The sequence below is a fragment of the Choristoneura fumiferana genome, chromosome Z (assembly GCF_025370935.1).
Source record: "Choristoneura fumiferana chromosome Z, NRCan_CFum_1, whole genome shotgun sequence".
Taxonomy (NCBI): Eukaryota; Metazoa; Arthropoda; class Insecta; order Lepidoptera; family Tortricidae; genus Choristoneura; species Choristoneura fumiferana.
Genome location: NC_133472.1, coordinates 40,098,061 through 40,125,032, shown reverse-complemented (window position 1 = coordinate 40,125,032; position 26,972 = coordinate 40,098,061). Strand labels below are relative to the sequence as shown.

Below are 26,972 nucleotides of genomic sequence, written 5' to 3'. Positions count from 1 at the left end.
ACCAAAGATGTGCGAGGAACGTGTCTTTCATGAACCAATCATAGAAACGCTTCATTTACCTCGCTTTGCTGTTTCCACTAGAGCTGTGCTGTGCGAGGGAGGGTAAATGGAACGTTTCTAATGGTTCATGAAAAACACAGTCTTTGCAAGACATCCTCGCATATCACTGATGGAAACAGCCTAACGAGCGTGAATCCATCGTACAGAATCTAATTTGATAAAATAATAAATTTTTGGCACTTCCATCTTCCTCATCCTGGGAGAGAATAAATAAAGATGAATAAATAAATGACAGATTTCTCATACAAAAACTGACATTTGATTGCGATCGCGAGCGTCAGAAACGTTAGGCCCTGCGGCATTTTTTAACCACAAGTAATGCTGATATGTCTGAAATTATTTTTATATATAATATAAATAACAAGCTTCAATATGAACTTTTGATAAATTAAGCTCGCTTCCAAATTCACCTTACGAGGTATAGTCCCAGCCCAGGCACTACCCCAATTATTAGTTTATACGTTAAACAAGTTTTTACAGTCTACCGCCGGGATCACTTACACCTGCGAAGATGTGTTGAGTAAATGTGTTTTTCATGAACCAATAGAAACGCTTCATTTACTTACCATGGGAAACAATAATGTAAAACTCGGAATGTACGCGCAATAATGTACGACATGATAATCCGAAGCATTATTGCTTCCGATTATCATGCCGTACATTATCATGGTCGCGCATTATCAGGACGTACAAAATATTGCGCGCGCTGTAATGTACGTAAGTAGTGATAATGTACGACGTGATAATCTGAATCAATCGATTCGAATGAAAAGACATTTTCTCAAAAATGTCCGTAAAAGTTGACATTATTCTTTACATATCAGAAGGTGAAGTGCATAGTTTATGGTCAGCGAAAAATTAAAAAGTTAAAAAGATTGCAGGCGCGCTAGCTCGACAATAATGAATTAGCGCGCCTGCAATCAGTCACAATTTTTTTTTTTAAGTTTAAAAGGCCATGGAAATTTTGTCACAAGTCGTATACAGCCAAGTCTAATGGCCAGTATCAGATATTTTGTTGGAACTCCGGACTTTTTCAATTGGGTCTGGAACAGCTTGTGGTGTTTTCGGTGGAAAAATACACCTGCAGTTTATTTTTAATGAAAAAAAGGCGGGAAAGCATAAGAAAAATATTGGAATAAAATTAAATGTTATGATATATTTTGAGAAAAAGTTTGTCCTATTTCAGAATTATTCACCATTTTTGAGAAAAGCTTTATATTAGTCTCGGCTGGAATAGCAATTGCTGGCTTCGTATTAGTTAAACGGACTCGCAAGCTCGTCCGTTTAATACTCATACTCAGCCAGCAATTGCCTACTTCCAGGCCACGACAATAATCTACTATTTTCGCCGCGAATCGAGCGAGCGCAGCAGTAGTCGGAGCAGATCCGACCCGGCCGGGTTAGGTTGAAGGGCGAGGAAGTGCGAGCGAGCTCGCCGCTCTCGCCCTTCGTTAGGTATTTTTTTTTTATTTCAATCACGGAAATCGTAAGGCATGATAATCGGAAGACATAATGCTTCGGATTATCACGTCGTACATTATTGGTTCCCTGCTAGTTCTGTACGGGGTGATAATGCACGGCATGATAATTCGTGCACATAAGCACGGATTATCAGGCCGTGCATTATTTAAGCGTGCATTAACAAGTTGTACATTAACTACACCCTTTATCATTGCACAGCACCGCCACACGGCGGCCACGCCGTACAAAATACGCGTTCTTGAATCTACATAGGCACGACGACGTCTGTACACGCGTCAATGTGTGCGTAAGATACACAGGGCTGACTATCGCAAAACCTAATAAAACCTAATAAGTGCTACCAATGATATTTAAAGGTACTTATATTTAGGTATGGCTTAGATAGTGCAAATCAATGTAATCGTTAATCTTACCTATTTATTTAAACCTAATTAAAATGTGTCTGTCTGTGTATTTAAGCATTATTATTTTCAATTACAGTAGATATACGACTACAAACTTAAACGAATTATTCGGTAGGTAGTTATTTCATGTATTAATCGCGATAATTTCAGAAATCATTATTTATTTAGAAAAAGGAAGTAGGTAGGGTGCCGTTACCATTTCGCAAAATTATTGCTCCCTAACTTAGTGCCGTGCGGCCGACATACATCGCGTCGCGCACCCGACTGCTTTCCTGCGGTTTTCCTACAATCTGCGCTTGAGGGGTGGGGTAACTCGAACCGGTGCGGGGCGGAGCGTGGCCATTCTGTACGTTAGTGCTATTATATATTCTGTGGCACCGCGCTGGTGGAAACAGCTGAGCGGAGCGAGGCGAGGTATACGAAGCGTTCCTATTGGTTCATGAAAAACACATCGCTCATCTCTAATGGAAACGCAGCCTAAAACGCGAGTCACAACAAGGACTAAGGAAAGACAAAATATCGCTTGATAGTGTTAATATATCGTAGTACCCTTGACATATGTCACGTTTAGGATTAGCTAAATTATCGCAAACTGTATAACAGGCGTCGCTTTCATCGCGCGCACTGAGTTTGGTGGTAAGAGTCACGCAATTGTTGTCAAATACGTGTCCTGGGGACGCACTAGGTGCGGGGGTTTGGAGGTCGCGTGCTGTTTTATATTTTGTACAGTTAATAATTGACTTATTTGTTTTTTTATCAACTCAATTCTCGGCGATCAGACTATATTTTAAGGTAATTCTTTTGATACACATTTCATTAGAAGAAGAATAGACAATCATCTAGTAGATAGAACAAAATACTACCTATATCTGTATTTCATTAATCAATTTATTGAATCTATTCATTGGTTTCCTAGACAAAGACAAGATTGTCTATGGTCGGGTCGGTAGCGTAGTCTCTAAAATGGTCTAGCATAAAAGGGCATAAAGTATACTCTTACCATCCTTGTTTAAACTAACCGATACTAACGCCATCTAGTGATACTTTGTGTTTTTTATCTTTACCTTCTCTAAACTTTAAATCGGCCGAAAACCGTTAGGCATAAGTGTCTCCCGACTCTTAGGGACGTACGCTTGCTATACATCGATCTCTTTCGCTCTGCACTAATAAGAAAAAGACTTATAATGCCCAGCATTTGAACATGATAGGTATATTCGATTCGCTTAGCATCGGCTGTAATTTAACTATCCGAAAAATATTTAATAAAATTTGCCACTAAATGTAAAGCCAAGACAACAAGGAAGACTTACAAACATCTTTTCAACGAGTACAAAATAACCCTGTTTCGATTATCAAATAATTTTTCGAAAGTAGTTTTTAATTTAGGAAGCCTTTTACCAAAATCAAATAGAGAAGAAAATCGCAATTCAAAATTTTAAATTATCACTAATTACCACTTTCTCGACGCCGTGTAGTCCGAAAAGCAACACAGTCGCTTTTTTAACTACAAAAATAAACGTCACCGGCAATCCGTATACGACGTTTACGAAACTAAAAGAAACCGATTTAAAATTTCGAATCCGATAAACCGCTTCTGGCTGTTCCACGTTCCGCGAAATTTAAATGATGAAGATGGTTTCTTGATTTTTCAATAGGAAGTCCACAAATGAATTGATGGGGGCGATGGCCTGAAGAGACATCTGGCCGTTTGGCGGCCACGAGAGGTTGGGTCCAAACACCACTGCCAAGTTGCTGCTCGTCATTTTGTTGAGGCAACTCCTGTCTTGTACCTGGAATTTTGCGGCTTTCGATCAGAGGCCTTATTATCTATACACATGAAGTCATAATCGTTTTCACCACTTCTTTCTGTCACACGATTTTTCTTGCAAGTCTAAACTCATCATCCCAGCCTATATACGTCCCACTGCTGGGCACAGGCTCTCAGAACAAGAGGGCTTGGGCCATAGCTCCCACGCGGGCCCAGTGCGGATTGGGAACTTCACACACACCATTGAATTGCTTCGCAGGTTTGTGCAGGTTTCCTCACGATGTTTTCCTTCACCGCAAAGCTCGTGGTAAATTTCAAATTTAATTCCGCACATGAATTTCGAAAAACTCAGAGGTGCGAGCCGGGGTTTGAACCCACGACCCTCTGCTTGAGAGGGGATAGGTCAAACCACTAGGCCACCACGGCTTAAACTAAAACGGCTAAATTCGGCTTTAGACAATACGGCGACAGGGTCAAGTTTCTCTAAGCATAGTTTAGTTTATTTAGTCATTCAATATAATACACCATAAGTTACAAAAATGGGTCACATTTTTTACGAATAGGGAATATTACTGCAATTTTGTGCCGTCAGAGTGCAGCACTATAATAGCATAAAACCGTAAGCAGTTTTTTGAGTATCTTTAATGCCATAACATCATATTTTTTTAAATAAAATTTTTGGAAATATAGCTCTATCGTTACAATCGATGTAAATATCACGTTATTTTGTTACTAATAAATTCATCATGATTTCTGTAGGTACTGAATACTGATACTCTTTGGTCATGATCTGTCATGGCGACAAAATATAAAGAGAACTGACGTTGTCATGGGTTTGCGCTAGTGTCGCTCCCTGCGCAGAGATTTGCCTAATATGCCCTTTTGGCTTACCTTCCACAGGAACTGTATGATGTATTTCAAAAGTTTGTAGTTGTCGGGAGGAAGCCACTCTAGTATCAGTATCTTGACGTGCCTAGGTTTGTCTCGGTTGGACCATACTGAAAAAAAGAATTAAGAAACGTATATAACATAATATATTTTTATTTATAACTAGCTGTCCCGGCGAACTTCGTACCTCACACTTAAGAGACAAATATCCATAGGCGTATTTTCATTTTTTTAATATTTTTTTTATTTAACTGGATGCCAAACGAGCAAGTGTCTCCTAATGGTAAGAGATCACCACCGCCCATAAACATCTGCAATGCCAGGGGTATTGCAGATGCGTTGCCAACCTAGAGGCCTAAGATGGGATACCTCAAGTGCCAGTAATTTCACCGGCTGTCTTACTCTCCACGCCGAAACACAAAAGAACAACACAACTTATAATGCTTTTGCTTTTGCTTATAGTAAAAGACCTATTCGATGATACCACACTATAGATAGAGAGCGAGAAAAAAACATCCCCACTTTACGTGTATTATACGAGATACAGTCACCATTTATTATCAGCCACAGCGGAGCTTACAAAATATCTGACATATTAAATATAATGACCCGGATAACTCACGTCTTAAATCGAGTTTAGCTCGACATGTTTCGGGCCCGAAACATGTCGAGCTAAACTCGATTTAAGACGTGAGTTATCCGGGTCATTATATTTAATATGAGCGAGTCTCACGGTAGTTTCATGTTCAAAATATCTGACATGTGCTACCGGCCCTAAAAACAGAGTCGTATCCACAGGACATATCAGCTATTGATGCACGCTTTGTTGTGTCAGATATTGCGTCACTGCCGTGTGAAAACCTCGTAACATTTTTTTTTCAAAAAAGTCATACTCTTCATGATAAAATCTTGTAATGAATGTCCACATTTAAAAAAAACACTATGCACATTTTTGGTGCTTGGGCGTGTAAAAAAATTGTATCCATTCCGTTTTTTTTTAAATTTTGGAAAAAATATGGTTTTACCTACTCAGAATCAAGAGTTCAATCGATTCCGATCGTTTCAAAAAATGTCCCCAGTTTTTCATACAAAATTTTATGAGTCAGTTTTGTCACGCCCATCCATACTGAATGTATGAAAAAAAAATTTTTTTAACTACCGGAATCGATTGTGCTCTTGATTCTGAGTAGGAAAAACTATTTTTTTCCAAAATTTCAAAAAAAAGAAAGGGTACACTTTTTAAACGCCCGCTTACGAGGTTTTAACACGGCAGTGACGATTGGTGCTGGTGACTGTACCATATTTTTGGTACTTGGGCGAATATTCGAGCGTTTTGACCGCGCGGTCAAACGTCATTAGTGTCCTACGTTTGTTATTTTAATCACGCTAATTTCAGCATCGGTATTGTCTTAAATTTTCATAAGAATACAACCCTGGGCATTACCTCACCTGCGAAGACACTAATGACAAAAAAAACCCTAATATTCGCCCACTTACGAGGTTTTCACACGGCAGTGACCATTGGTGCTGGTAACTGTACCATATCTTTGGTAGTTACAAGGCTTTCGCACGGCAGTGACGATTGGTGCTGGTGACTGTACCTATTTTTTTCAAAATATTATATCATTGCTTGATCAAATGATCAACCCTCCTCCTTTTATTTACAATTAGAATACTCACATTGGAACTTCAGTATTTCCTCGTACAGGTCGAATGTCAGCAAAGGCTCCTCAAGGTCCCTCAAGAATGTCTTCAGCAACACGGCGGCGTTGTGCGGGCAGTTCCTGAAGGATATCGGCTCGCCCTTGTTGCAGGACCGTTGGAGCTCCTTGATCACCGATATGTTGGCTGAACGCCGGAATATACCCTCCGTTTCGAGAGCTAGAAAAAAAAATGCGAAAAAAAAATCTACCCGCTATCTAAAAGCCCTTTCTTTGTGAGAGGAAGCCTGTGCAGATAGGGCGAGACGTGGGTATATCACAACAAATATGTACCATGCTTACTCTGTTGTTTTCTCCGTATGTACAGTCGAACAAATGAATCACGACCCAGTGTGGAACCTTCGTGCTACTAATGACATGTTGACATCTCATACTTTTGTCAAGGAAATCATAGTGAAATTGATTATGAAAAGGTATCGCTTACTATTGTCGTGTTTTATTATTCCAGACATCGTCTCTACATACCAATTTTAACATGAAGGAGTAACAAGCAATAAACGCAGTCAAAATTCCTCAAACAGGACTTTCACGCTAAAACACACGAGTAATATTTACCTCGACGTTTCGACCACATTACAGTGGCCGTGGTCACGAGTAGACTGAAGTGTGGGGTGTCAAGTCTGCCTAGCAGCGCGAGTGCTTCGAACTACCCGCACTTGATCACAAATAGTACCGGCACTCGTATCTCGAACTACCCGCACTTGGTAATTTTTATTTGTCACCCCATCACACCGACACACAACACTAACAACGTGCGATCGTCCCTCCGAACATTCATCCCGACGCCGACATTTATTTATAACAGGATTCCACGAAGATGAAAGCTTGTATCCATCGTCCCGGTTGAATTTTATGTGCTTTATTATTTTAACCGCTTCACGCACCACTCTTGAGTAGAAATGACACTGTAATGTGGTCGAAACGTCCGTGACGTACCCGCGGTCCAACTATAGTTTGTCCAACTGCTTTTCGACGCCCTTGGGCGGATCTCCTCTTTCTGGGTATTTTGCCCTTCGGACAACTGAAGTTACCTAACTAACCTACCTATTTTTGTATTAAAATATAATATTTATATAAATAAATGTAAATATAATATTTCCGGGTTGGACAAATTAGTTGGACCACGGGTACGTACCTGAAACGTCGAGGTAAATATTACTCGTGTGTTTTAGTAGTTCTGTTTGTGGTATTTTGACTAGTGAGTGAAAATCACAAAAGTGTAAAGCGTTATATTACACGCATACTCACACTTTTATGTCAAAGGAAGGTAAACGAGCAAATGGGCCACCTGATCGTAAGTGATCACCACTGCCCATGGACACCCGCAAAACCAGAGGGATTGCAGGTGCGTTACCAACCTAGAGGGCTAAGATAAAATGCCTCTTGTGCCAGTAATTTCACCGGCTGTCTTACTCTCCTCACCAGAACACAACAGTGCAAGCACTGCTGCTTGGCGGTAGGATTAACGAGTAAGATGGTGGTAGCGATCCAGACGGACCCTGCACTAGGTCCTACCATCAGCAAAAAAAACTTTCGCAGCCATAATATTAGTAGGAAAAGTGACTAACCATCAGGTTGCGACAAGAACTCCACGCATTGCCTAACAACAGGCGGGATGGAGTCCACCATATTGGAATTGTTCTCCTTTATGAACTGGAGGGAAACCCCGAACTGTTGCGTGGGAGGGGGAGAGAGGCCCACTTTGCGCGCCTCGTCGCCGCTCTGCTGGCTCGTGGGGGGCTTCTTTTCAGCCAACTGTCGTGCTATTTCGGACGCCTTCGGATTTTTCTGGAGCAACAGCTGATCGTACCTGTGACGGGGTTGGTAGGTTAATACCTGTATAACTGTGAATTCAGCAATAATGACCTATTTGTGGGATCCAAAAATATATTTGAAAAAAAAAGGAGTTGTAGATATAAATAAGCACTATCAAGAACCCTCACGATCTGTTTCATAATAGAAGATGAGTTAAGTTTTTGTAATTTTTGATTTGTTCGACGAATTTTCGTAAATCCATAAATGCATTTTTTACTATTAAAAAAAAAGAAAAACTGCATAAAACGTACTATTACCAATATTTAAGATAGTTGCCGTCCATGTGGCGTTAGGTTTGTCCATATTGTGTTTTTTTGACACGCTTGCCGAGTGTTGTATTGTCAAACCAAACAAGATCTAATAATTCGTTAAAACTTCGAATTTAAACTTCTACATAGGCGTTTGCATACGGAGGCCTTTACCCAGCAGTGGGGGGATGTGGGCCGATTTAATTAAAATTTCTAGTGTTTTTTTTTTTCAACAGTAAATTTTGATGTCGGGTTTGACCACACAACCAACGGCCTGCAAATATATGTTTGTAATGGACTCGATTGACTTATTGGTAAAAAGTTAAGAAGATGCCCTGTTGTATCTATAGAATCTATACGGACACGTTTCTACGAATATTAGAAAAGTCCTATATCAATTCTGTGAAAGAAAAGAAAGAGAGAAAAACCAAGTAAACATTATACCGCTACACTACAACACTGCACTACCACACTACTGTTGCAGATGTGCACTACTACATACAACAGGTCATCTTTCTTGAGTTTCTTACGTATAATTTTTATCGCCTTATCAAGTTCGCAATCTAAAAAAATGTTCTTACTCTAAAACTTGCTGCGGTATGCTCAGCTTATCCAAATCCAAATGCGGCTGAAGTTCGTGCAGATAGTTGAAGTACATGACCTTCCTTCCAAACTTTACGCTGATCGCCGGCTTCAACATCTGGAAGACTATCCTTATGAAATTTGTCGGATGAACCAGATATAATGCTTTCAGATTCTTTTTATATTTCCTGTCGAAGGCTTTGTAGGCTTTCCAGAGCCATGAGGTTGGTGGCTTGTTGTTTCTAGTCAAACCGCAGTGGAGATAGACGAGACTGTAGTCTTGCTCGACGTACTTGTCAAGAGTAAACATGAGGTACCTGCGGAAAGATATGTTTATTCACAGAGTAGAAACAAAAATCGGCCAAGCGCGAGTCGGACTCGCGCACGAATGGTTCTGTACCATTATCTATACAACATTAGACATAAGCAAAAACACGGCAAATATATCAAGTTTGTTGCATGGGAGCCCCCTTTAAATATTTAGTTTTTTTAATTTGATTATTTATTTATAAATTGAATATACATTTAAATATTCTGTGAATATTTCAAGCATCTACCTGTTGCCATTATTAATATCAAGAAAAAAAAACCGCAAAAAAAAACACGTTTGTTGTATGGGTATATGTTGTTATAGCGGCCATAGTAATACATACAACAGAGCGGAGCGAGGGCTATGCGGAGCGGAGTTGCGGACTGGGGGGCTACTACGAAATTCGAAGTTCGTATCGTACCGTCCCTCTCAATTACATATTCCATAAATAGCCGCATACATTTTACGAATACGAATGTCAAAAAACGTGCGAATATTCGCGAACGCGAATGCGGATATTCGTTAAGTACGTCACTAACTTACCTCAGCAGCAAATCCGGGTGTTGGTCCTTGTTTGGCGGCAGCCGGCACGCGGACACGACGATGATGCGGCGTCCGATCTCATCGTCGCCGACCACCTCCACGAGTCCGCTGTCGTTCAGCTCCGCGAAACTGTCGTCCAGGGATATCGCCGCGATCTCAACGGATAAGCATTCGATTAGGAACTCAAACGGATTTAAGCAGGAATTAGTGTCCAAGCTTGTAACTTGTAACAAGGCTGATCAAGCCTTGTCTATTGTTAACCTCTTCCTCATTGCATGTTTTGGTTCGTTTTAAAAATTCAACTCGAATTTCAATTTTCGAATATCCACTGTACTTTCAAATTCAACACTTTGTTTTTATGTCAAAAATCATTCTCAGATCAGCAGCCATAATATAAGGACGTGCTAAATATTTTTATTATTTTGACATCGATAGCTATTCGATCATACATATATCATAACAGTTAACAGTTATTAGCCACGTATCCACTAGAGGCAGCCTCGGGCCGAGCGGCTGCCTCGCTCCGAGGCCGCGCAAGTGGAGACGCTGCCAAAGGCACGGCTCAGACTGAGGCTCCTTTGAGCACGGCCAAAAAACCGACAAAATATGGCTCGGCTCGCGGTGCTCGGCCTGAGGCTGCTCTAATGGATACGCGGCTACTTACAGTGTTTTATAACCAGTTTCATCGCACATTTGTATCCTGTTTTGCTTAACCCTCTAAGGGATCTTGAAGGCACAATTGTGCCTTCTATCTTACATTTAATAAACCTCTTGAACATCTCCTGTCTTTACCTCTTCATCATCATCTGTCGCACGCATCGCGACCAGCTAAGCAGGCACACTATGCCAAAGATACGAGTACGTGACCGAAGTGCCATCCAGTGGCGTAGCGTGGGTAGGTATCAGCCAAAAAAGAAAATTTTCACTTCTCATGCTCGAAAAGTTCGTGTTTATGCTGGATTTAGGCGACATAAAATTACTAAAATATTCGTCTAAGACCAAGGCAGTCAGGTGCCAACAGCCACAAACAAAAAAGTTTCTATATATTTTTAAATAGTTTTTAATTTATATAAAACTAAAAATCAATCAAAAAAATCATCCAGATCAAAAATCATCAAAATCAATATAATTATTTAGCAATGCATGAGAAATAAGAGCTACCTAGCAAGTGAACAATTGTTTCATCTGTTGCTATTTCATTTTCTCGCAATCGAAGTGAAAAGCAGTGTATTAAACCCATTTTCCCCTCGACGTCTATCCACCCTCGCCGTACTGGCTGAGCGTCTCGGGTAAAATGGCTCGTTTTATGCTCTTGTTGTACAATCTACTATTTGCCGCCCTCTTATTAAGGGTACCTACTCATTCTAATCGGTCCGAATCGTAGGTGCGACATTTTTTTTGTTATGGAATTATCATCATCATCCCAGCCTATACACGTCCCACTGCTGGGCACAGTCCTCCTCTCAGAATGAGAACACTTGGGCCGTAGTTCCCGCGCGGGCCCAGTGCGGATTGGGAACTTCACACATACCATAAAAAAATTATGGTGTTTGCCGCCCCCTAAATATGCCGCCCGAGGCATTCGCCTAATGTATTAGGGCAGAAGCACCGTTTGGGGCCACTGTACCTTTTATGGCCAGTTATTGTTTAAATAAATATACGTTTGAAATCAATTATTCGTTTCAGCAAGTATAAACTTTTAAAAACTCACTAAAAAAAAAAAAGAAAAAAAAAGAATAATTGTTATTGTATTGTATTGTAAACATATTATTTTAATACTATAACTTTTTATATGTGACCGCAAATTTCAACTGGCCAAAAACGGGCTTAAGCTGGCCAAAACCAGTACTTCTGCCCTATTAGTAACTGAAACAAAATTGCGAGCACGTGATTTCGGCAAAATGCGCTAACACCCATAAGCTAAGCAGTGTTTTATCTAACAGTCACGACTGTAAGATAGGTCCTGTTACTCTTTTATATATATAAGGTTATACCTCCGTATAAATCTCCTCGAGTTTGGTAGCGAGTTCCTCCTCGAAGTTCTCCTCGATGGTGCCATCGCTGCCAGATCTCTGGAGCAGGTTATCCGGGATATCCAACAACTCGGGAGGCAGGGGCGCTGGGAACAAACCACCTTGGTCTTCAATAACAATATAATAGTAATATCTTGGGACAGATTACACCAATGAGGGCTATCGCGTATGAATTCGCCACTAGAGGCGCTAGTGTAGCGTGAGGTCTCCGAAATGTTTGCAATATCTGAAATTAATTATGGCAAATACGCGTTCCGAAATTAATGTCTGTGTTTTGAGACAGTTTTGTCTTTCGGAAACCTTTGTCCTCCCATTTTTCCGAACAAAACGGGCATGCAACACTGTGGCATGCTCGATATTTTTATGGTACGGTTTTAAGGTGTATTAAATATGATTTTAATCTAAACTTTGTTTTCACGCCCGTAATAACAGACTTTGAAAGCCATACTTAAAAACCTCACGCAACCGTGCGCCATCTAGTGAGGCAAAAAACGATAGCCCTCATTGAACAAAGCCCCAAATTAAGCAAAGGTTGTATGTACTATATGGGCGCTAGACAACGGGTAGACATACATATAAAGGTAAATATTATACATACTTAAATACATACAAACATCCAAGACTCAAGCACAAACATTCGTATGCATCAACCGTAAGTCACAGACGGTTCTGGCGGAAAATCAGCGCTGCAGGTGTATAACGCCTCAGGATAATGCTGAGTCAGCGATCGTTTCGCATGGTTTCGCTCTTGCGACTATGGACTATAAAGAAATATGGCGATGTATAAAAAATACCACTTTCAAAAAATAAATTTGTCTGATTATTAGAACGTCGATTTACCACCCGTTAAGGTATATATAGTCGGAATATAATAACCTTACCAACCAGAAGTTGGTAAGTTTTTAATTTTTAAACTTTGTCACTTCAAAGTTCAATATCACGAAAACGGCTGAACTTATTTTGATAAAACATGTCTAAGAACCATCGCTAGGAAATCTGCTTTCAAATAAAAAAACGCATTCAAATCGGTCCACCCGTTTAAGAGCTACAGTGACACAAACAGACACACAGACACACGGAGCGGTCAAACTTATAACTCCCCTCTTTTTGCAAAAGAAAGAAAAGGATGGTGGTAAGTATATCAAATTTACAACGAAAATTATAACGGCTAAGATTGCTTGAGAATGATTACTTGGAAGATTCCGTACACAATACGCATTTATTTATATTACTTGATTTTTTTCGTAATGGCTATACGGAACCCTATTTTGGGCGCATCCGACACACTCTTGGCCGGTTTTTTTACGTATACGCTCGTCTCGACTAACGGACGGCCAGTCGTTCCCGGCTTCCTGTGCCTATACCGTTTGGCCATTATTCTGTAATCTAGTCACGTTACTTGACAATCATGCGCACAATGGCGTCCAAATTTTTAAAATGACGTATTTCTAAGCGGATGACGGTTGAAAACTGGACTTAGTGGACATATATGAGAAGTTAAATCTTTCTACAGATACAGAATGATCAACCGATATGGGTCAGTTGGAGAAGTCACACTATAAGAGATTGCGAAATCTATACTTGGTTTGAAAGAAAGAAAGAATAAGTTTATTTACTAAACTTATATATATATTAAACAGAAGAAAGAAAAGAAAATAAACATTGTGCCGAAAGAAGTAAATATTAGGGCCACACTCAGCGTATTGCCACAGCAAGCCGCAGCGCTGGTTTTCAGTATGACCCTTGGTTTGAATAAGTATTTAACTAAATGTAAACAAAACAACCGTGAAAAAGCCGTGGTGGCCTAGTGGTTTGACCTATCGCCTCTCAAGCAGAGGGTCGTGGGTTCAAACCCCGGCTCGCACCTCTGAGTTTTTCGAAATTCATGTGCGGAATTACATTTGAAATTTACCACGAGCTTTGCGGTGAAGGAAAACATCGTGAGGAAACCTGCACAAATCTGCGAAGCAATTCAATGGTGTGTGTGAAGTTCCCAATCCGCACTGGGCCCGCGTGGGAACTATGGCCCAAGCCCTCTTGTTCTGAGAGGAGGCCTGTGCCCAGCAGTGGGACGTATATAGGCTGGGATGATGATGATGATGAAACAAAACAACGTCAATCGGTGTAGCAAATATTGAAATTCCCACTATCTAAACATTTACATTTCTGTATTGAAATACACTGAACTAGTTATTATTACAATGACGGATAAGTAAAATGTTTAAAATCCTTGAATGTACCAAATCTGGCAGCTGAAGTTTGTTTACATTTAGTTAATTACCTAAACGTTTAAATTTACTATAGCATTCAACATTCGAACAAGGTACTGAAGTGTAAAGCCGAGTTTAGACTTGCAAGAAAAATCGTGCAAGTTGCATTACATTGCGAGGCCGTGAAGCCAACGAGTTTGTATTGGTCCATCGAGCGCCGCAATGTAATGCATGCAACTTGCACAACTTTTCTTGCAAGTCTAAACTCGGCTTAAAGATATCTAGTATCTGTGAACTCGACTGTACCTACAGGATTCAGTCAGTCTTTTTATTGTTACACACATACCTATAGTCAGCCGTGGTGGCCTAGTGGTTTGACCTATCGCCTCTCAAACAGAGGGTCGTGGGTTCAAACCCCGGCTCGCACCTCTGAGTTTTTCGAAATTCATGTGCGGAATTACATTTGAAATTTACCACGAGCTTTGCGGTGAAGGAAAACATCGTGAGGAAACCTGCACAAATCTGCGAAGCAATTCAATGTGTGTGGTTCCGCACTGGGCCCGCGTGGGAACTATGGCCCAAGCCCTCTTGTTCTGAGAGGAGGCCTGTGCCCAGCAGTGGGTCGTATATAGGCTGGGATGATGACATACCTATTTCAGTAAGCATTGTGCATTGTGAATCACTTATAATAACGACTTCATGACGCAATAAGTTTTTATACTAGTAGTTGTATTTGTTAACAGGAAAGTATTTAAGGAAACCATTTGAAATTCAGTTTTTCCTTTGGGAGTACTATTGAATTCTTTAATATCATAATAATTATTTTATTATGCTTATGCATACAAATTCCAAAGAGACAAACAGAAAAAAAAATTAAGGCGACAAGCAGTTTGTATGAAAGGACAGTAGGGCTACTACGTAATTCGCAAATCGAAGTTCGTATCGTACCGTCCCGCTGACGCTAACATTATTCCATACGAGAGTGAGAGGGATGGTACGATACGAACTTCTAATTTCGAATTTCGTAGTGGCCCTACTGGGCATTCAAGCCGCATAAATAACATAATTGTGATAAGACTGATATGAACAGGAAACATGTTGCTGCTTTAGGCCGCTCGCCCACGGCGACTCTTTGTAGCGATGCAGCAGCGATGCTGTCGCGCGTTCGCATAGGTAGTCGCGATGCGGTCGATAGCTGTGTGCCGTCGCCCACATAACTACGATTCAGTCGCGATGCAAACGCGCTTCTCCCTCCCTCCCTTCACACCCTTCCTCCGTTCTCTCCACGATGTCGTCCGAAATCGTCGCGCGTTAGCATTAGAGATGGGTAAATCCGGATCTGAAGATTCAAAAGAGTCAGATCCTCAACCGGATCCGAATCCCTTAATGACTCCTTTCAAATCTTATCGACTCCGGAGTTACTAACTCCGACCAAGTCCGGCCGGATCGAGTGGCTCGTGATCGCCGTCACACTCACTCGCTCCGCTATCACTCTCGGCTCGGATCGGATCGGATCGGATCTTAGTACGTTTGGTCGGGCGCTGAGTGAGCCGGTACCTACGTCGGCACTCGGACGGACTTCTCGCTCGGTTACATTGGAAAGAAATAAGATAGAATTAAAACACAATATAATATGACCGGAGCGGGCGACGCATATTTAACACTGTTTTCAAGCTTCAAATAATCAAACAGAAAACTAGTAGGTTCTTAAGTAGCTCATAGTTCTTTAAAAAATACACAATTTAGAATTTTTCAACATTAAAAGGACGAAACGAATCGGTACTTCAGTTCAGTTCAGTACATTGACCTTGGTACCTACCGAACCGAGCCGCGCCGCATCGGCCATAGATAAATTAATAATCGCTCGAAAGAACCGGAGTCAATAAAGGAGTCGGATTCAATAAGCGGATTCGGTACCGACACCGGAGCTGGATCTAGTGAGTCAGATCACTTCGCGGAGTTGAGATTACCCATGTCTAGTTAGCATCGCTTCTGTAGCGCGTTGCCAATGCGACTAACGCGCGTTAGTAGCGAGTTAGTCGAGCATTTACAAAACGCGCGACAGCATCGCTACAAAAAGTCGCAATGGGCGAGCGCCCTTAGTAACCAGTAGCATTCCACCTAATCGCATTTATATTATACTTATACACACAACAGTAATGACAACATAAGAATAATAGTTCACCCTTGTCGAGCTGTGATTACTGTTGATGCCCAGCAGGCGTAGACTTAAGTACCGTATATGTAAAAGTTTGTTATGTTTTGGAGATAATTAGAGAATCAACTTTACTGCGTTAAAACATAATGTTAATGAGATTTTTTTTTTATTTGACTGGATGGCATACGAGCAAGTGGGTCTCCTGATGGTAAGAGATCACCACCGCCCATAAACATCTGCAACACCAGGGGTATTGCAGACACGTTGCCAACCTAGAGGCCTAAGATGGGATACCTCACGTGCCAGTAATTTCACCGGCTGTCTTACTCTCCACGCTGAAACACAACAGTGCAAGCACTGCTGCTTCACGGCAGGATTAGCGAGCAAGATGGTGGTAGCAATCCGGGCGGACCTTGCACAAGGTCCTACCACCTAGAGATAATTAATAGTCAGTGATTAAAACTTATTTTACTGTCACGAGTAACTAGATACATCAGATACATAAATGTCAAAGGCACATAATGCTTACTAAAAGTTTTCCCGCCAATCGTTGACGGTTATGACAAATGTGACAAACAACGGGTCACTTGACAGAAAGTGTTAAAATATCTTGTCACTCAATCAAATGCACAGGTTGATTATGTTTGGGCGGAATTTCTCGCGGGCTCCATTTTGCGCAGGCACGCGCAAGTACGGCAACCAGATCTTACTAAAAGAAATCATTACAGAATTTGCCCTCCCATACCCCATAAAACTAAATTTGCTTCGAGACAATTCCAAATCACTAGCTCATTTCTTTATAATAAGATAAATAATGTTTTAAAAATAATTAGATTAAGTAGGTTTCAAATGAAAAAGAAAGTCTCACAGTGGTTGCAAAAACTCGATTATGATGATACCGAGTATCTTCTGACTTAAGACAGCAACATTTCTCTTTAACGTACCTGCACATACACTGTCACCCATATAGACTCAGAAACTTTTACACCCATAGATACATACACACACTCACACGCGCACTCACACATTTACACACACACACACACACACACACATAATTTTATTAATTATTAATTTTTCCTTTTCTTAATAAAAATGTTTCAGTTTACTTAGTAGCTACTTGGATATACGTAGTATTACTCTATTAGCTCTAGGAATGATTGATAGTTATCAGTTTGTAACTGTTACAATAATTATCTTGATTATTACTATCCCTTGCAACCCACTACACTGGTATTCAGAGGGTTTAACACTGGTAAATATAATTATGTATACTTAAACATCACACATAAAACTGAACTCGTCAGCCAAAGATATGGAGTCTCTTGATAACTATAATCAGTTTTATTATAAAAATAAATAAACCATAAATTAAGAATACTTTAAATATGTCACCAATGCAAGAGAAAGCTTGATATTGTTCAAAAGTACCTTGTCACTTTAACCACTGTGACAGTTCATATTTATGGCAGTTCAAATATGACGAAAATAGACAAGGTACTAAAGCATATACATGTTTTTGCCCTTGACTGTACACATATGTGACAGATACACAAAACTACTTTCTTGTACACTATGTACAATAATACTTGTAAATGTAAGGAATATAGCTTATTTTACAAGATTTTATTTAGGTTCACCTGTCCCGTTGTCTGTCAGTCTGTCTGTAATCAAATCTTGTAAGTTAAATTCGACCAACTTCCAGTGGTTGTATTGACTTGAAATTTGGTATACTTATGTAAATTGCGTGACAATACAATGATCTGGTAGTGACATCCTGGTAGTCCGGCCAGGAGCGTCTCCACAGGACGGAACTCTTAAACGGTTAATGGCATCGACTTGAAATTTGGTATGCATATGTAGTACAGTCAGCAAGAAGAATGAAAATAATGAAAAGAATGTTGCCATACAAAGACAAAACCCACTAGACACTGACAAAATTGATCTCCGATGGACAGAGCCACATTAAAACAAAATTAAAAAGATTTTTTTGTTATCAAAAATATTTTGAGTTCTGGAACCTACTAGAATGTATTGTTTAAATTTTCCACACCGCATTCCCTCTACTGATTTTAAAAAGTGTTTATTAGAATCAATGATTTATTCATCATGGAGAGAAATTGTTATGTACAGTCACCAGCACCAACATCTGACACAACAAGCGCGCATAAATATCTGATACGACTCTATTTCTAGGGCCGGAAGGATGTGTCAGATATTTTTGCAGGCTCCGCTGTGGCAGATATTAATGCTGGTGACTGTACATAATACTAGTGGTTGAACTTGAAAGCTAACAGTGGGACACATCAATGTCAAATAATAGACAACTATACTTGGTTTGGATAGGTATTAACTAAATGTAAACAAAACAATGTCAATTGGTGTCTTACATATTGAAATTCCCCCATTAAACTGTCTAAACATTTACACTTCTGTACTGAAATACACTAGTCCAGTTTGTATTACAATACAATGATAGATAAGTAAAATGTTTAGCTGTAGTTTGTTTACATTTAGTTAAATACCTATTCAAACCAAGTATAGAGACATTTATATTCCTAACAGCTTTGATATCATTCATGAAATGATTTACTAATGACTACCTGGGGCTTCACATTGTCACTGTATTAATTTTTGTGTTGACGTGTGAAAGTACACTAATAAAATGGTAGTCTTAATGGTAGTTTAAATAATAATAAAAATTAGGAAGCCAGGTTATTTTTAAAGAAAATAAAACAGCCAAAACTCAGCCAATAAAGGAAATTTGGAATTTTTAGCCCAAGCCGGGGTCTCAGACGTTGCAATAAAAACTTAGTCTCACCTGATAGAGGTTCCCAGTTTTCTCTGACTTCATTGTAAACTTGGTAAAAAATAAATTAAATAATTACTTTGGGGCTTAAAAATATAGCCAAAATAATATAGCGTCAACATTCGTCTACTTTAAAAAAAATAAAAAAAGTCCTCATGGCGGCGCACCTCTTGCTTTTCAATTTATTATATCTCCATCCAGCATGGCGAGATGCAATGCGTTAATAGATCCAAATTTTAAATGAATTTATATATGCATATACTAGCAACTGAAAATGTGAAGTGCCTTTGATTAGAGACCTTTTTTTAACCACCAACGCAAAAAGAGGGATGTTATAAGTTAGACGCCAAGGTCTGTCTGTGGCATCGTAGCTCTCAAACGGATTGATCGATTCTGATGCGGTTTTTTTGGGTGCCGTCCAATCGTCATACAATCATTTAGCATAATTTCATTTTACTACGTTCAAAAATCATAATATTAATTTAAAATATAAAGAGATTTTATATTTTTAACAAGCATAAGCTTAAAATAAAAAAAAATTAATCATGACACTCAAAAATTCTTACCTAATGGATCCCGACTGTTGAACTTTAATTCAGCTACTTAACAAAGTTCCAGCCCACTAGACTTGTTTTCTTCTCTTTAGTACTTTTCAAGGCAGTCGGGTTTTTCATCATCATCATCATCTCAGCCTATATACGTCCCACTGCTGGGCACAGGCCTCCTCTCAGAACAAGAGGGCTTGGGCCATAGTTCCCACGCGGGCCCAGTGCGGATTGGGAACTTCACACGCACCATTGAATTGCTTCGCAGGTTGTGCAGGTTTCCTCACGATGTTTTCCTTCACCGCACTCGTGGTAAATTTCAAATATAATTCCGCACATGAATTTCGAAAAACTCAGAAGTGCAAGCCGGGGTTCGAACCCACGACCCTCTGCTTAAGAGGCGATAGGTCAAACCACTAGGCCACCACAGCTTTTGGTTGGGTTTTTGCTTGTTTAAATTTATTGTTTTATTTATATCTATGCATTAGACCAAGGACATATAAATAAGTAAACAAAGAATAGAGAATAATCAAGAAACTTGACCTGCGTTCTAGGTCAAGTTTTTTCTCTAGGTTCCAGAAGGTACCAAGTAGCTGTTTACAGTTTCAACAAGTTTGTTTATCAATGTTATGGACGCAATGAGCATGGAAGCGTGATATTCTGAACAACTTACCAAGACCGTCGGTCGGTATGGGTTGGGTGAGTTCAGAGTCGTCAAACTCCAGTCGCGGCTCGTAGTCGTGGTACTCCGACAGACTGGTAAACGACTCGTCCGCCTCGGAGTTCCCGTGCAAAACTGCGTACGTAGCAAATGATTTAATGTTTACCTTAATCAAACTACCTACGCATCGATCGATACGTACCTTGGAAGGCCCGCACGGGACCCAGCTTCGGCTGATATTCTGACTCCATGTCGGCTTGTCGAAATGCCCCCCAAGAGCCCTTGCGTTATCAGCTATATACGTAAAAATTTAAGAGAAAACTGTTGGTAATGTTATGTACTGTAATGTCACTTCCTCTCCACTCTCATTACGACACTAGTTAATCAAGGACTGTGGCGCTCTTGAAACACTGTCTTAACGGCCAATGGACTGTGGAAATACATCGCATTACTATATAATTTGAAAAACACAAAGTGGGTAGGGAATTACCTAAGCAAATATTAACGCCCGATTAGACACTGAGGATCACTAACACAAGCAACTTTTTTCTTTCTTTTCTTTATTTACGTCAAACATAGGGAGAAGCTTGTTCATAAAAAATGGCAACATTGGTAGTTTGTTTGTCATCAACAACCATATCTAGGTACATACTGAGGGCATACTCCGAAGTTCGAAAATCGAAGTTCGTGTCGTACCGCCCCTCTCGCTCTCGTATTGAATAGTATAAGTGTCAGAGGGACTGCACGACACGAACTTCGAGTATCGAGTTTCATAGTAGCCCTGCTGTTGGGCTACTACGAAACTAGAAACTCGAAGTATTAAATAGTATAAGTGTCAGAGGGCTGGCTCTTTCCTCGGTCAACGTATTGGCATTGACATACAACGAGGAAACGCAGCCATGCCTTATGGGCGGGCACCCTGCACAATAGCATCGACTTGGGTGAAATTTGTAAATATAGATTTTTAGGATTAGAGTAAGTTACTTTTAGTTCTTTTTTTATTTATTTCTGTTAATTATTGTGTATATTATTTGCTTGTTTATAAATAAATTTGTTATTTAGTAGCCCTTCAGGGCTACTACGAAGTTCGTGTAGTGCCGTCCCTCTGACACTTATACTAATTAATACGCGAGCGAGAGGGACGGCACGATACGAACTTCGAGTTTCGAGTTACGTAGTAGCCCTGCTGCTGTAGCTGTGGCGTTGCCAATATGCCAACAAAACGATACTCTCCTACCCTACCTCCAACCTCATTGGCTATTGCGTAACGTCTCTGCAGCAGGGCTACCACGAAAATCGTAACACGGAGTTCGTGTCGTGCGGTCCCTCTGACACATATGCTATTTAATACGAGAGCGAGAGGGACGGTACGATACGAAATTCGATGTTCGTATCGGACGACCGAACTTTGAATTTCGTATAATACTTTACGGATAACTTGTGTACGGTGACATTTGTTTTTTTTCCATTCCACAGGCAGGCAAAAACTAGTTAAAAATACAAACTATCACTATTACTATAAACTACACACTACAAAATATCACGATTACACATCCTTAGCATATTTAATCGAAAATCACAAAATATCGATTCGAATTTAAATTTTGCATAATGACATGTGCCACCGTACCTTTCTATTCTATTCTAGATAAATACTCAAAGTACCGTACCCATGGGTAGTACGTCCAATACCGTACCCAAGCTATGTGAAATGAAAAGTATTCTAGTGATACCATATGGCAAACACTTTATGTACTTCCAGTACCATACCAATGAAAATATTTATGTCTAGCGTTTTCATCTGTCTCACAAACGAATATAATTTTCCATTTTCAATTTTTATGCCTTACTTATACTTACTCCACTCCAAAAAAGACTCCAAAGCTCCTCCAAAGCAACTCCAAAGAGATACTTACTCATAGTCTGTGGTAGTGTAAGCACCAAAGAGTATTTAGAGTACCTATAGAGAAAGCACTATGGATGGTGTAAGCTAAGCGTCAAATCATATGTCATTGTCATTACATTTCCTACGTCAAGCCAGCGGCCAGCCAAAGCCAAACAACTACCAGGTGTTGAGCTAGCACAGCTTTCTTTTTTTTTGACGCCAGCAACTTTACAAATAGTAGTGTAGCGTGCGAAATAAAATAAAGATTTATCAAATTATCTGATCAACCATGCTGGGCTATTCAAATGCTGGTATTCCTGATAAATCATGGCAACCACCGGTCGCTGTCATAGAAACATCGTAAGTATTTTAACACTGATATGCTCATTTATGTGTGAAAAATAAACAATGTAACACTTAATTCTGTCTCATCTTGCAGTATGGGCAGCGTGGTCGTAGAAATGTATTGGAAGCATGCTCCACTTACCTGCAGAAACTTCATGGAGCTCATTAGAAGAGGTTACTATAACAACACAAAGTTCCATAGAGTTATTAGGGACTTCATGATCCAAGGCGGAGATCCTACGGGCACAGGAAAAGGTGGACAATCAATCTACGGACCAACATTTGATGATGAAATAACCTCGGATTTAAAACATACTGGAGCTGGTATATTATCTATGGCCAACGCTGGGCCAGATACAAACGGCTCGCAGTTCTTTGTAACATTAGCGCCGACACAGTGGTTAGACGGAAAACACACCATATTTGGTAGAGTTCAGAGCGGAATGGCGGTAGTAAAGAGAATAGGTTTAGTTGAATGTGACAAAAATGACTGCCCCGTTGATGATGTTAGAATTGAAAGAGCATATATACCTAAGTAAAAAAAATATTTTATAAATTGTCTTTGTATGAAATCTGTGTGAAAAAGTGAATATTAAGAATTTGGCAAATAGATAGGGGGACTGTTTACCACAGGCATATTACTAAGCTTCGTTTAAAAATTATGCCCCACATTGGCTTTGCTAACTCATTGAAACCTGCTGTAAATTTAATTAAATTACTAGTTATTTTTATAGTGATATTCAATTCAATTTTATTTTCATAACACTATGTTGTGTCAGATATTACAAACTATTAAATATTGCCGTTATTTTATAATATAAGGGTCAATCAACTTTTTCTTGTCCACTTGTTGCTATAATTACCTTCTACCCTTTTACCTACTGCCAAACATGCATTTTTATGGTAATTTTAAGCCCCTTTTATAATTGGTCATCTAATAAACATCTTGCAGCATCTAATATAATGTGACAGAATAACAACAAGAAATAGTGGATCCACCATATGAACAAAAAATTACATTTATTCATAGGATCCACCCATGTGTAAAGTAAAGGTTTAAACAACTCTAAAACTTAAGTAAATGCCAGGTGTACCAATACCAGTATTGACGTGAGACTTAAGTAATTTTTCAAATAAATAAAGATGTTATACTGCATCATTTACTTAGTTGTTTCACCTTACATCATGAATTTTTGTGGGAGTTGCAGGCAAAAGCTAGTAAGTAAAATCTTAGCAAAACAAAACACTGGTCACAATCATACCCCGGGACTTTCGGGGCACAAACAATTTCCTAAAGAGTAGACATTAATAGATAGGTTATTCTGACAAAACATCATATTATGCCTAATGAATAATTACCTCACTGCGAATCGTAAATTATACTAGTATTTTAGGTTTAGTACCAAGGCTTATGTTATGAGATAATAATAAAAACGTTAATTACCTGCAGTAAATTTAGTAGTTGACATGATTTTCGAAATAAATTATTAATATCTTTTCTTTGGAACAGTTAAGCAGCGGTCTCTTGCTGTAAATATCCATTTTAACCCACTGAATGATTTTTCATTGCCTTGTAACAATTTGTTCAAGATGTTTAGTGTGCTATAGCCAAAATTCTTATTTAAAACCAACTTCAATTTATTAAAAATCTTTTCTTTTTTTTTTTTTTTTTTGATTAAGAGTGAAACAATTTCATCTTAGGAAATTTTATATTTTTTGAGTTTTAAATATCATGTATTTCTTTTTCTTATTGATCAATTGTTTATTAGGTAGAAACCAGCTAGAGTGCACTCTATTTTTTAACTCGATACCTACTCTTTGGCTAATGTCAAGCATCGGTGCCCCGAAAGTCCCGGGGTATGGTATGGTCATAATAAGTCCCAAACTTTCTGCTTTGTATTGTATGTAGTCAAGTGCAAAGCTGCCGCAGTATAACTAAAATGCCGTTGAATGACATCCGGGCAATGTTCAACTTTGAATGGTCAGTACAGTCGCCAACATTAATATCTGCCACAGCGGAGCGTGCAAAAATATCTGACACGTCCTTCCGGCCCTAGAAATAGAGTCGTATCAGATCTTTATGCACGCTTGTTGTGTAATATAATACTTGTAATAAAGAAGTACCTCTGAAAAACCATCAACATCAACACACATACTTTTAGTTATAGCCTATATTGCCGATAGATGGCGCTGTACCCCCAACGTTGAAATTTTACTTTCGCGCTGTTAGAGGGCTACCTCTTTGGAGGGCTCCACTCCAAAATTCGAAAATCGAAGTTCGTATAGTACCGTCTCTCTCGCTCTCGTATTAAATAGTTAAAAGTGTCAGAGGGATCGAACGACACGAACTTCGATTGACGAATTTCGTAGTAGCCCTGCCGAAACACGAAACTCGAAGTTCGTATCGTACCATCCCTCTCGCTCTCGTATTAAATAGTACAAGTGCCAGAGGGACCGCACGACACGAACTTCAGAGTTTTGAGTTTCGTAGTAGCCCAGCTATCCATTGGCTGTCCACGAGAAACCGCGTCAAATAAAAAAAAAAAAAGCCGACAACACTTGCCGTATGCTTGATTGAAGTACACTGTTTAAACGATGTTGATACTTAGATATAATTAAAAATTTCCAGATATTAATTTATACTCGGGACTTCAAGCTGCATCAAAATTCATGTAGTAATGAGTGAAAGTTGATGATGCACTTTAGGAGTCCCTTGGTAAATTTTATGACTTTTGTCAGTGCCCATTTACGTACCTACAGTCCAGACGCATAAATTTTTGGACCATTTGGACCAGATTGGCATTGAATATATCTTGTAACATTTGAATTCTAACATAATCTTATAACATTTGGATTTTGAGGATGGTAGGTTGAATCAAACAAAAAATAATTTATTTATTTCTTAAGCAGAAGTAACAAAATTATCTAAGCCGGGCTAGAATGGCGATATCACAGACTTATAAGAGATGACGATATAACAATTTTGACACTCAAAAATTATACCAGCTACGAATAAATATTCTCTGGAAACGTAACTAAACCCGAATAACCATTCCGCGGAATGTCTACCGCGACGGGCGGGGTTTAAAATATCTACCGCGCGTCGCGCCAGTTCGGCCGTAAAACTTGAGTCGTGCAGTAGCTCCGTGGAAAATTTCGATCAAGTTTGTGATTGCGTTTAGGCTCGAATCAATTTAAAAAATATGCCATCTTGTTGTGTGAAGTGGTGCAGAAGCCACTCAGATATGAAAAACACAGGACTCACCTTTCATATGTAAGTAAATAAATATTTAAAACACCATACTTGGCGGCCCTGGAAAGTGTTATGCAACATGTAACTAAGATTATTTTTCTATGGATTATAATAACTCTCACGTGATTTGCTCCAATAAAATATATATATTTTTCTAGTCTGTAGGATGATATTATGCATTAAGTATTACAATAGTGTTTAATGCAACTGTATCATGATAAGGGCCATTGAGATACGAGTGCGAGTTTATAACATGCGGCAAAGCCAGAAGAAAATAAAAGGTACTTAGTAAGTGAACAATGTTTCCACTGTCGTTATTTCATCTCCTCGCAATCGAAGTGAAAACCAGAGTGCAAAACTCAAGCATTTTTTCTCATTTTCCCCTAGACGTGTTTATCGACCCTCGCCGTACCGGCTCGGGTGGCTATATGAACGTCTTCGGTAAAATAGCTCGTTTTATGCTCTTGTTGTACAATCTACTATTTCACTTGTCATGCTCGTAAACTTCGTATTTATGCTGGATCTAGGTGACGTAAAATGACTTTTTATGCTCTAGTATGCACTGGTAATATTGAAATCTTCGTTTAAGGCGTTCGTAATCAGGTGTCAATCGAAGTGAAAAGCAGAGTGTAATACTAGTTTTAAACCCGTTTTTTCCTCGACGTGTCTATCCACCCTCGCCGTACTGGCTCGGTTCAAATTTTATACTATTCTAATTTTGTTCAAACTTTTATTCTGAATTTCAAACCAAATAACGGCATCAGAATGAACATTTTATGTAGTGATTTTATCACCACCTGCTGTAATTGTTATAACAAAGATTATTTATTTCCATTGTTGTATTTAAAACATTAAATAAAAAAATAAACTCGTAAACAAGCCTATTTATTTTAGTCTAATTCTGCATAATGCCATCCACGCATTGTAAGATCGTCCCACGCTTGTCGCTTGTTGTTTGTTTGCGTAAATGTTATAAATGGAATCACAATCGAACGAAGCGTTCATTGCTAGCAGTTACGCTTCCAGAGAATATTTATTCGTAGGACACCAGATTAAAGTTCCGTAAAAAACGCGTGGACAGCTTTCGCTGGCCAGTCTATTTCATACATTTTACTTGCCCCAATATCATACCGTCGTCCGATATCGGATCGGATAATGTGAAAACGCTCTTATCTTTAGGTGTTTGGTTTGCCGTCTTCCTACGAGCATAGTTTTCTGTACACTCGCAACCCTCGCAACGCAAAGCGTGGTC

General features: G+C 39.4%; 2 protein-coding genes across 2 annotated transcripts; one reads left to right on the top strand and one right to left on the bottom strand.

Moving 5' to 3' along the window:
- Positions 1-355: 355 nt before the first annotated feature.
- On the bottom strand, positions 356-20,811 carry RhoGAP68F (Rho GTPase activating protein at 68F). The gene is made up of 9 exons (XM_074099923.1): positions 20,440-20,811; positions 20,250-20,372; positions 11,816-11,940; positions 9,822-9,976; positions 8,968-9,285; positions 7,892-8,133; positions 6,283-6,483; positions 4,606-4,712; positions 356-3,736 (listed from the first exon to the last, which is right to left on the bottom strand). The coding sequence occupies exons 1-9, from the start codon at positions 20,486-20,488 to the stop codon at positions 3,566-3,568; spliced, it is 1,491 nt and encodes a 496-aa protein (XP_073956024.1). The 5' UTR covers positions 20,489-20,811; the 3' UTR covers positions 356-3,565.
- Positions 20,812-22,250: 1,439 nt separating this feature from the next.
- Cypl (peptidyl-prolyl cis-trans isomerase-like 1 Cypl) lies at positions 22,251-23,630 on the top strand. Its single transcript, XM_074099936.1, has 2 exons — positions 22,251-22,482; positions 22,562-23,630. Exons 1-2 carry the CDS (start codon positions 22,412-22,414, stop codon positions 23,004-23,006), a joined length of 516 nt encoding a protein of 171 aa, XP_073956037.1. The 5' UTR covers positions 22,251-22,411; the 3' UTR covers positions 23,007-23,630.
- The last annotated feature ends 3,342 nt before the right edge of the window (positions 23,631-26,972 follow it).